This window comes from Epinephelus moara, chromosome 21, assembly GCF_006386435.1.
Source record: "Epinephelus moara isolate mb chromosome 21, YSFRI_EMoa_1.0, whole genome shotgun sequence".
Taxonomy (NCBI): domain Eukaryota; kingdom Metazoa; phylum Chordata; class Actinopteri; order Perciformes; family Serranidae; genus Epinephelus; species Epinephelus moara.
Window position 1 is genome coordinate 14,605,848 of NC_065526.1, and position 11,774 is coordinate 14,617,621.

At 40.6% G+C, this 11,774-nt stretch overlaps 1 protein-coding gene across 1 annotated transcript; it reads left to right on the top strand.

Annotated features, from left to right (window-relative positions):
- Positions 1-6,835: 6,835 nt before the first annotated feature.
- crsp7 (cofactor required for Sp1 transcriptional activation, subunit 7) lies at positions 6,836-11,563 on the top strand. Its single transcript, XM_050032654.1, has 3 exons — positions 6,836-7,165; positions 8,236-8,310; positions 8,400-11,563. Exons 1-3 carry the CDS (start codon positions 7,094-7,096, stop codon positions 10,116-10,118), a joined length of 1,866 nt encoding a protein of 621 aa, XP_049888611.1. The 5' UTR covers positions 6,836-7,093; the 3' UTR covers positions 10,119-11,563.
- Positions 11,564-11,774: the final 211 nt, after the last annotated feature.

Consider the following 11,774-nt stretch of genomic DNA (forward strand, 5'->3'; position numbering starts at 1 on the left):
TAGCAGAGGTGGGACCAAGTCATTGTTTTGCACTCAAGTCCCAATTCAAACAGGCAAGTGCCATGTCCTAAACTTGTGTTTTGAATTACACGAGTCATAATGCGCTCTTCAGCAAGTTAAATGCCATTTTAACAGAGTAATAATAGAAATAAAATGGTTTTTAAAATGTATATTCGTTTAAACAAGTTTGTTGGACGTTGTTGCACCTAAATCTGTAATTTTTATCTTGCATGTTTTGCTTGCTGCAAGTTGTTTTTTGTTGTTTTTTGTTGAGGTTGGCAGATAGGTTAAAAGAAAGTGGGTCTCGGAAATTAAGTGTGGACTTGCTGGGAGTGATTAGCATTAACTGAATGTTAACTACTGTATATTACCGTAAAACTTCATTTAATAGCCCGGGCTATTATTTGCTTAAATCACTGAAACCAACAGGCCTATATTTGGGACAGGCCTTTAATTCCTTTCACGCCAAACTATTTAAATTAGGCTTCAGATAGTATATCAATTATGAATCATTCATTTGATCTAGCTCTGACAGATAGTGTATCAGAGAGAAAGGTACGGCACTCAAGGTTTACGGCACCAGGCATACCGACACAACACCACTTTATCCTGTTAAAACAATACTCACAACTCTGATTTTTTGGAAAAATCCTTTTGATTCTTTTGATCTGAGGACCCTTGTGGACTAAAGGAATATGAATAACTTACAGGGTAATCAAGGAATGGACACATAACTGAAGGTAGCCAACAAATAAAAACTGCTTGGCTACCAGACCAGGCCTCTATTTGAGACAGGCCTTTATTTGTCAAAATGTGTAGCCTCGACGGGTTAGTAAAAGGGACTGGGCGTTTAATCAAAGTTTTACGGTAATTGATTTGTGACCCACTTTTGTCAATATCATACTTTTTAATCTTCAGGCTTGAGGGAAGGTATCAAATATTTTCAAGGCAAAGGCTCCAAGTGAAGTTACGAGTCATTGGTGTTAAAGTCCAAGTCGAGTTGCAAGTCTTTTTTGATTTTGTAAAGTGGAGTCTAAAGTCGTAATGTGACTCAAGTCCACACCTCTGCTATATAGACGTTTCTCATTAATATTCCACACTATGAAAAAGGCTATTCTGTAGCTGTGACATTATTTCTGTTGATGTGTGTCAAGGTCCTCCTGTGCCGACATATTCCACCATTATTCTCACGTGATGTAAATCAAAAATGTTCTGACAAATGTGCATCGAATCAGTTGAAGATTTCTTTCCCTTTTTTTAAATACTCTAATGTTTTGGATGCATCACATTTCTGAATTTTGATGCAGTGTTTCTTGCTTTTTTCCCTACTTTAATAATGTTGTGACTGCATGAATATCTGGACTTGTTTTCCCCTTTAATGCTTGGGTTTTATTTTCCTTTGAAGGGTGAAGTCTTTGTTTGTCCCAGTGATTTGTTTTTCTCGTTTGGTAATATTGTCCTCTGTCTCTTTTTAATTCAGCGTCATGTGTAGGCTAATGTATCTGCTAAGTGAAGCCTAAAAGCATCGGAAATATGGTAATCAGCCTTTTATGCACATGTAGAAGCTGTTGTTTGGTACGTTGTTTTACACTGCAATATACGGTATGTGCTTATTTTCTGTGCAACACCCACAGACTTTAATTACGTCATGGTAAATCTAGACTAGCTTTGTATATTGCTGTATGGTAGGAACAATGTTTTTCGTGCTTTATGTGATATGATGTCAAAGTGAGAAAATGCACTGAGAAATACTGTGCTGCAATATGTCATTGTGGCTCTATATTCTCTGCTGGACCTCAGACTTTACAGTGAGCCTGACATCTTCGTAGGTCCATCTTCTGTTTTGGTATTTCTTTGAACTTTTATTTTGTGCTCATGTAGATAGCTCTGACTGATGTGTCGCCTGTTACTGCCACCTTTTTATGCATCAACGTTCAGGTATCCATTGGTGTTGCACCAGTGTTTACAGAGACAAGAGTTTACAACAGAGCAATGTTTGTTTTTCTCTCCATAAAAAATATGTTTATTAAATACTGGATCTGGAATAACGAGCTACATATGAACCACTCGCAGTGTAGAATAGCAAAATGATTTCGCTATTTAGATTCAAAGGAGCAGTGTGTAGAATTTAGTGGCATCTAATGGTGAGAACTGCAGATTGCAACCAGTATGCCAAGCGTGGACTCTTGGTTAGAATTCCTCCAGTGTTTATTGTTCAGGAGGTTTTTATCATGAGCCAAATTATCCTCTGAGGTCTCTTCCTCTCCAAAACAAACAGATTTGGTGATTTAAACTGGTAAAAACACAGACTAAAGCAGCTTCACCTTACAAATGAGTGTTTATCCAGTGTTGTTTGGCTTGTCGCAGACAGGCCCCTAGCCTAGCACCTGATAGTTGTTTGGCTTGTCGCAGACAGGCCCCTAGCCTAGCACCTGATAATGTGCACTCACCTTTTTTCTGTGATAACTTAAGATCCAGACGTTCTTGAGGTTTTCAGTGGGAGCCGAATTATCCACAGAGTTTCACATCAAAATTCAGTGTTTTTCCAATGCTGTTTGGCTCATCGTGGAGGGGTTGCTAACTACAGTACCTAATATGAAAACACAAAAGGTCCTGTCTAGACCCAAAGTTTAGTTTGTCCGTTCTGGGCTACTGTAGAAACATGGCAGTGCAATATGGTGATATCTGTGGATGAGGACCCACTCCCTATGTAGATATTAATGGCTTATTTTAACATAACGAAAACACAAAGATTCTTATTTCCAGGTGATTATACACTAAAGAAAACATACTTATTATATTATATTCCATTACTGCCAATATATCCTCCTAAATCCTACACACTGGACCTTTAACAGTGAATCAGTAGTGTAATTTCAATACTATTACCATAATAATATATTCTGTTTTGAAGTTATATGAATTATATTTCCTCTGGACTTCATTCATATGCATTTCTAGGCCCTGAAAGCACTTTTTTAAATTTAATTTACAGACTTCATTTTGCAGAAATTCCCCTTCCTCTTTACTTGCTATGAGCAGCTACATGCCATCAGATGTTTTTTGTTTTTTTTAACAGAATAGATACTATCTAGATTTTATTGAATTTAGTTTTATAGTAAATCTGTCATCAGCACTGAATATTCTTCTCTCCTCTAGTGTTAAATCAACAGTTTGAACCAGAAAGCCAAAGTTCAAATTAGCCATAAATGAGGGAATACTTGGACATTTTATCCTTCTTACTGTTGAGACACATCCTCTCCCTTTGTTTTTCAAAATACTGCATCGGGGTACGATTTGCTTCATATATATATATAAACTACGAACGTGTCAATGCATTGTTTACGTGGAACATAATTACAGAAATTCTTGCAGCATAACTTAAAAGAGATGTGACTGACATATCCTATTCACTACCTGGGGAATCTCTTTTTCTGCATGATGCTGAATTTCAAAAATATCTCAGAAAATACCTTGACATAGTGTATTTTGCTTTAAATTAAGTATTTAGTTTGCCTTGTTTTATAAATCTGCTGTCAAGCACTATTTTGTAGTGAATATTACTCTATACATCTTGTCTGAGAAATAACATAGACATACAGTAAGAAATAACATAGCAGATACAAACACTGTACAGTCAGGCTATACATATATATATATAGATATATGTAGACACCACATGTTAAAACACAAACTGAATCAGGAAGAAGAAACAGAGTCAGTCGTGTACAGTCACTCAGTGGGTTACCCACATCTATGAATCCTTTTGTGTGCATTTTGAGGACAGCCCGCTGCTGGTTCAAGCCTCATACAATGGCAGCTAAATTGTTATACGATGTATTTTGTTTCTGAGTACTATTCCAAACACTGCACATGCATTTTACTGCCGTGAAGGGGTGCACTATGCTCCCATAGTACACTCGCAGCAACAGGAAACATTATGCTCATAGAATATGCAAAATCTAGCATTCTGCAGCACAGCTTGGCAAGTTTTTTGAGCTAACCCTTTAAAAATTACTGGTTCAAACCTTGTTCTTCAAATTGTGTGTTTTCTATTTTAACTGTCGAATCGGACCAAAAGAATCCAAGTTGGCTGTAAATGTGCGCTCTATTAAAGATGAAATACGCTTCTGTTTGAACTGTACCTGATGTATTTTTCTCGTGTGAAGGCTTCTGTCTTTGTATCTTTGCATTATTATTTGTAAATTAAATGAAAATAAATATATCTGACAAAGCAAAGACGTGTCTGTCGTCTTGTTTTTGTCATTAGGTGGACTGCAAGAAGAGCACTAGAAGACAGTGAACTAAAGCAGTAGTTACATGATGATTACAGCCCCCATAACTGGCATAACTTAGACTTTCTCACCCACTCTGCAGCTTCACGCCCAGCACTTGCCCTGCCTTCTCCCACTCTGTCCACACTAACAATTTTAATGAGTTGACACTGGACATTTTGCATGTGGGATGGGTATGACAAAAGTAACGACCAAGATGACTGCTGGTAAGATTTCTGTCTTTTCTACACTGGGTAAAGTTCATAATTATGCTGTAAAAAAATCATTTACTGTCAAATATTATGGCCAGCAATAAGCAATAATCTATTACAACAAAAGAACCCCCATATGTCTCTCCTCTTTCTGCTTTCCTAATACTCATATGGACAATGACTTCTAACTCAGCCAATGATATAAAAGATGCATTTTTCTGTTTGTAAGCCATTTGATAATCCTAGAAAACAAACATACATATGCAATAAAACTAAGCATGACTGACCCCTGAAGGAACTCCCTGCAGTTCAGTGGCTCAAATTTGAAGGCCAGCTTCCCGGGCTTCATCACTGATGCCCTCAAATGGCTCAATAGTGTTCTACAACCTATCTGCTCCAGTGATGCCTCATCTCCTCTTGTAGTTGTGCCCTCTTTTGGAAACTGAAGGACTCCATCTGCTGGTGGAATGCTGCAATATAAAGTCATCAATACTGAGGTCATGTGTGTAGGCTATAAAGGAATATATTGATATAAGGTAGGTTTTCTCGGCTGTATAATCACCTCAAATAGGAATCGTTGTGTTTTTGTTAGGTTAGAATGAACCATTTATATCTACATAAGAGTGGACACTCGTCCACAGTAGCCTGAATGGACAAACCAAATGCTGGCTCTAGATTGGGTCATTTGCATTTTACGTAGGCCATCATAGTTAGCAGCCCCTCTGCAACAAGAGCATCTTAAAAACACTTATTTTGTTAACATGACACTGCTTTATTCAGTGTTTTTACCGGTTTAAATCACCAGGTCCATTTGTTTTGGAGAGGAAGAAACCTAAACAAACTCCCTATATTAGGTGAGAATATTTTTTTTTTAGCCATTGAGTTCCCCAGCAGAAGCTAGTTTGGAGTTTTTTGTCGTACTGGTCACGGTAATTTGCTCCCTCAACATCAGGTTGCGTTGTCAATGTGCTAACCGGCCAACCACCATCTTAAATCTGTCCTGCTAGTGTTATGGTTTCCCTTTTTGAATGATGACCACAGCTTTATTCTGCATTTTTACCACTTTTAATCACTGTGTCTGTTTGTTTTTGTTTCTGCTGATAATTCAGCTCCCCATAAAAACCTCCTGAACAGTGAACACAGAAGGAATTCTAACCAGGAGAAGTTTCAGCTGGTTGCAATCTGCAATCCTCACTGCTAGATGCCATTAAATCCCCCTAAATCTCACACACTGGACCTTTAACTTGCATTTTGTGGTAGAAAGCATCCATATCACACTTTTAGTTGAATGTCTGCATAAGAAGTGACTTTTGGTATTGCAAGCTGTGTGTGGGAGTGTGTGGTTACAGATACAGAACAATTGAAAAAAACTTTTTGTTGGTCCAAAAACTGATGTGAATCTCTCCTCTAGGAAGAGGGAAAGTCAAACCTGTCAGCCTCTAACTGGTAAATGATTCACATCTTTTAATATTTTGCCTTGTTCTATTGGTTTATATTGTATTTTGTACTGTGCAATGTGGCCATACAGCCTCTATTATGTTAGGCACATAGATTTACTATTGTCTGCATTGCACCTTGAATTTTATTTTTATTTCTTGAGTCTACTTGTTATGTGAAAGACTACAGATGGAAATGAGAGTTTCGCTAAATCTGGTGCAATCATGTTTCCATTTCTTGTAGATGATTAATGTCACTGCACGTCTTATAAATCAAATAAACTGAACTTGAGTTGTGCATGTGGCTTCTGTGTTTTCTATTCTTTTTGTCCGGGGTTCAGTTCAGAGCTGGAACAATTAGTGTAGTCATTGATTGGTTAATTGACAGAAATGAATCACATAATTGTGATTACATACTGAGGACTTGTTTAAGTTGTTTATTGTGCAAAAATGTTAATTGACAGAAATGAATCACATAATTGTGATTACATACTGAGGACTTGTTTAAGTTGTTTATTGTGCAAAAATGTCAAACATGATTTGGTTCCAGCTTCTTAAATGAGATGATTTGCTGCTTTTTTCTGATTTATATAATTGTAAATTGAACATATTTGGGTTTTGGGCTGTTGGTCAGACAAATTGAGTGATTTAAAATGATCACTTTGGGCTTTGGGAAACTGTGATTGGCTTTTCTCATCACATTTGACCTTTTATAGACTAAATAATGATGGATTAATTTAAAAAACGAGCAATTAATTGGTGATGGATCTTTTTAAATTAACCTAATATCCTCATTTGGGGCTAGAAGCAGTGGAGTACATCAATGGGTATACCCAGGAGTGTAGGTGGACGGCAGGGATGTTTACTTGGTTACGTGCAAACGTCAAAGCGCATCCACCGTATCCCAGCATGCAGCAGGAGGCCGTTGAGAGATCCAGCAGCTGGTAGTGAGTTGCGAGAGCGCCCAGCAGGCAGCAGCCGACGGTCAACACAGCACACACATTTCCCACTCCATGTGAGAAAAACTGAGCCGTCTACCTTACAGGCGACAGAAGAATATGCTGTTCGGACGCCTGACGTGTCACCGCATCGGCCTTTGAGTCATCATTGTCACCCGGTTTTCATTTTGGAGGATTCCTCCCTTCATCCTCCGGATCGCACCGAACAGGCAATGACAACGGTCTTAGCAACCCCGCAGCAGATGAGGGACCGGCTGCTGCAGGCCATCGACTGTCGCAGCAATGTGAGTAGAGCTAGCAGGCTAGGTGGCTAACGTTAGCTTGTTTACCTGCACTCCGGCAAACTCAACAAGGCAGTTCACACAACAGCTGTCAAATAACTGCTTCACTGATTTATAAAATGCGTGGTTTACAATGTGGGCTGGCACCGACATGTCGAATGACTGCGAAAGACGGAGAGACGTTGAGTTCTTGATTTGACAGCTTGCAAGCTAACTTAGCAGAAGCGCTACCTCGGTTGAACCCCAATCTGGCGTTAGCTTGTTCATGTAGCATGCTAGCTGCTAGCCTAGCTTCAACACCAGAGCGGGTTTAGAGTACTTAAGGGCTTGAAGGAATCCATAGCATACACATACCCCTGATATACACATTTAACTCCAAAACTATCTGTATGTTTTACTGGTTGTCCCGAGGTTCGTTGTAGACCCTTCCGATAATTCCTTGTTACCGAAGTGTGGGAGGTAGCTAGCTAACTCTTAGCTACGTTTTAGGAAATAGTCGGACCCTTCCCTCTCAAGTTAGTTAACGCTAGCGTTAGCCAAATTAGCTAACACAGGTAACGCTAAGTCTGCCGACACTCAAACGCTGCTCGACTTGCTCGACAGGATAAGAAACTAGCTCAAATTAATAATTATTACTTTTACCTTCTAGTTTTTGCCCCAATACTATAGTTGAGCTAAAATGTTTGCAACAGTGAAGGTTTTTTGAGTTGACACTTCGCCATGGCTACTTTTCAACGTCGTTATGTCGATGTGAAACAGACAGACAAGCTAATGTTTCCAAGCTAACTTATAAGCTAACTTGCCCCCATACTCACACACGTTGCAGGCACGATTCAATAGCGATTTTAGCCATAACATTAATATAGAAAACTTGGTTATCGGTCATTTACATCGTCTCATAGTATTCATATCTTTTACAATTATATTATCACATTTATACCCAGACTATGACTCAGATTTTCATTTAACAGGGATTTCCTCTGTCACTGGTGATATTAAACTACTACTAAATATTTGCTTTGTGCAATCAACAGTGCAGGTGGAGTAATACAAAATGTTTGCCCTCTTTGCAGATACGCAATATGGTGATTGTATTGGAGGTAATTTCCTGTCTTGAACAGTATCCTATCACCAAAGAAGCACTTGAGGTAAGACAGTTGACTATATGTGAACTACTGTTTCATGTGGAAATTGTGCTCATTTATTTATTTCTAACTATGACACATTATTTATGTAGGAAACTCGACTAGGAAAACTTATCAATGACGTCAGGAAAAAGACCAAGGATGAAGACCTCGCCAAGCGTGCTAAGAAACTCTTGAGGGCCTGGCAAAAGCTGATTGAGCCTGGGCCAGCTGTGGCTGCGAGTACGCCAGGGTCCACCAATGGCAGTTCCCACCCCTGCAGAACAGATGTCGCCCCTCCTGACATTTCCGTGTCAGGGAAGGGTGTCCCTGAAGTCAAAATCAGAAACGATGTACACAACACATACTCACCAAAAGCCGAGAAGTCAAGCAGCCGCAAACGCAGAGCAGAGCACAGAGACAGTGGAGTGCACTTACCAGAAAAAATCTCCAAGATGTCTTCATTTGATAACTCTGTTTCACCACCACCCACCAACGGGATCGCAGGCAGTCCTGATACCCTGCCTGACCAGCCAGTCGTCCCATCTCCCGACAGATCTCGGATAGAGCACCTTGATAATGATAAAATCAACAGAATTCCGGTTAATGCTGTCAAGCCTCGCCCCAGCTCCCCAGGAGTGGCCAAACTACCTAGCACTTCCTCTATGATCAAGGTTGCTGTGATGCAGCAACAGGCTAGATTGGACGAAGGAGGAGGGGGGTATTATCAAACTAGAAGTCCCCGTGGCCTCACTTCTAGTCCAAGGAGCATGAAGCAAGACACAGTGACCAAGCGCTCTTCATATGCACCTAAAGGAACACCTGTTCCAAGCCCCTCCTCTAGGGACTCTCCCTTGTCCATATCTCAGCCCGTATCCTCTCCAGCCAACACATCTTACGCTGACAAGCTGCCACATTCTTCTCATAGGTCTTCAATGCACTGGGCCAGTTCGTCAGAAGCCCCTTCTCATTGCCCACCACAAGACATATCTGCAACACTGGAATCCCCATCAGTCTCCCCTTCACCCTCCCACCTCCAACACAACTCAGAACTACACAGACCGACATCTGAGGGAGCCATGTCTGTGTCTGATGACACAGACGGGGCAACGGTTCCCAACTCGGAGCATAAAAGGCGGAAGTACAGGTCAAGAGACTACTCTGTCAACCTAGATGGCCAGAAAATAGAGGACACGACTAAACCTGTACGGTTAAAAGAACGCAGATTAACATTTGACCCCGTCACAGGTCAGATCAAACCTCTGGTACATAAAGAACCTTCTCTAACAGAGGAAGCCCCCACTCCTGACCCTGCTGAGTTAAGGCAGAGAACTGAAAGCACTGTACAACAGCCCGCTGTCCTCACCCCGGTCCCAGTCCCTGTCCCAGCCCTGGCCCCGGCCACAACCACAACCCCAGCCCCAGGTCCCAGCCCTAACCCTTTCCATCAAACAAACTGGAAGGAGCTGTCCAGAAATGAAATCATCCAGTCCTACTTGAACCTTCAGAGTAATGTGCTCACCTCCTCTGGGGTCCAGGCCCCTAGTGCGCACTATTTTATGACAGAGTATCTGAAAAGGGAAGAACAGGAGGTCAAGGATTCACGGAAGATACATGTTCTGCAGACGGACAGCTCAGTAGGGGATTTACCGGGCGTGAGCCGGGACGTGACGGACGATGACCTGGGCAGGATACACACACAGCACTGGCCGGGGGTGAACGGTTGTTATGACACCAAGGGCACCTGGTATGATTGGACAGAGTGCATATCATTGGACCCTCATGGGGATGAAAGCAAATTGAACATCCTGCCATATGTTTGCCTAGACTGAGGGGTTTGGGAAGGTTGCTGTCCTTTTTCCACTCCTTTCTTTGTCTCGCCACAGAGACGAGACACTTTGTGATTTTGTTTGTCCACTGTGAGTTCGGCAAAAGCCAGGCCTGCTAAACTCCCTCCCCCATGCCTCTTCCTCTTTCTGTGATAATCTAATGAGATTTTGGTATTAAAAAAAGAGTAAAGATTTAAAGAATAGTTGAGTTTGTAATACCAAGGGCTGTTTCTGTTTTATTTTTCAAACTGAAAGCCACAGGAATGATGAGGCCCTCGTTGCAGAGTGCTGCTACTAACACTGAAGGAAAGAAGGAGGGGACAGCATTATCCCAGACAGCCGGAAATGGTGTTATGATGTGAATATTTGATGTTCTGAATTGTACCTCTGTTTCAGGCTTACTGAGATGGTACTGTTCTCTTTTTTTTACCTTCTAGTTTCTAATGAGGAATTACAATCTAGGATTAAATTTGAGGGAAGGCCGGGGTTTAGCTGTCCTGTCCAGACTGCCATGTTGGTGCCCAGAAAAGGTGTTGATAGAGTTCATCTAGCACAGATAGAGCTGAACATGTCCAGAGTATGATATACTGGATCATATTTGGCAGTTACAAGAAGCTTTATGTGAGATATAAAGAGTAAATTATAAATTTCTTATCATGTATACATCTATTTATTTTGACCAGTTCATTTATGGGAAGTTCACCTGAACAGACATTAAGAAACTATAATAGACCTGGTTTTGTTTTCTTTGTTAATTTTTTTTTTCCTGTTTGCATCACAATGCTGTCAGCCTAATCTTCAATGTTAAAGGGGCATACGCATGTTTTTTATTTTTTTGCATGGTCGTTCTTTAAGACGGACCAATGCATATGGTCATAAACATTCCATACTCCACCCCGCACCCACTTTCACGCTCTCTGTCTCATCACACAGCTCCCGTATGCCCACCTCAACCCTCAAGAAGAAATTCATTCTGGTTTCAAAATGGTGTCGTCAAAAGTAGTGTGGTGCTAATTAAAACAGTGAATTCAGCTAAAGTGGAAAAAACTCACGCCTCACACTAATTCTCTCCCAAGCTTAAAAAAGTAACGAATGTCAAATCAGATGGTGCTGATCAATGTTTGCATTATTTGAAAGTCTCATTTTGTTTCCTTTAGATATTGTTTGCCTTCTGGAGTTCCATCACAATATTTCCTGAGTTAAACAGCCTTAGTGAATGTAAAGGATTGAGACTTGTTACGCACTTCTTCATAAGTTGACATCTTGTTGGTCATTTCATCACTGACATAATTCAAACGGGAATAGTGACTGATGCTCCTACAATCTATGTGCCCGCAGTTTATTCACACTTAAAGCCCCTGCCTATGTGATTACAGATATTTTTGAAAATGGATATTTTTCCCTATCATTCCACACGACCTTTGTTTTATAAAGTACCTCTGTCCACACTAGAACACAAAATTGACTCCACACTTGCTGCTGTTCGTTGTCTTCAGCAGTCTACCTCGTCACGAAGGTAGCAGAGTGTGTACAAGCTAACGTTACCTTTTTCAAAAACCTGCTGAAGAACACGTCGGCGTGGATTTCCATTCAATTTAAGCTTACTAAACATACGAATGATTCTCTGGACGTCCGAAAGTTTACCCCCCAATCCTCGTC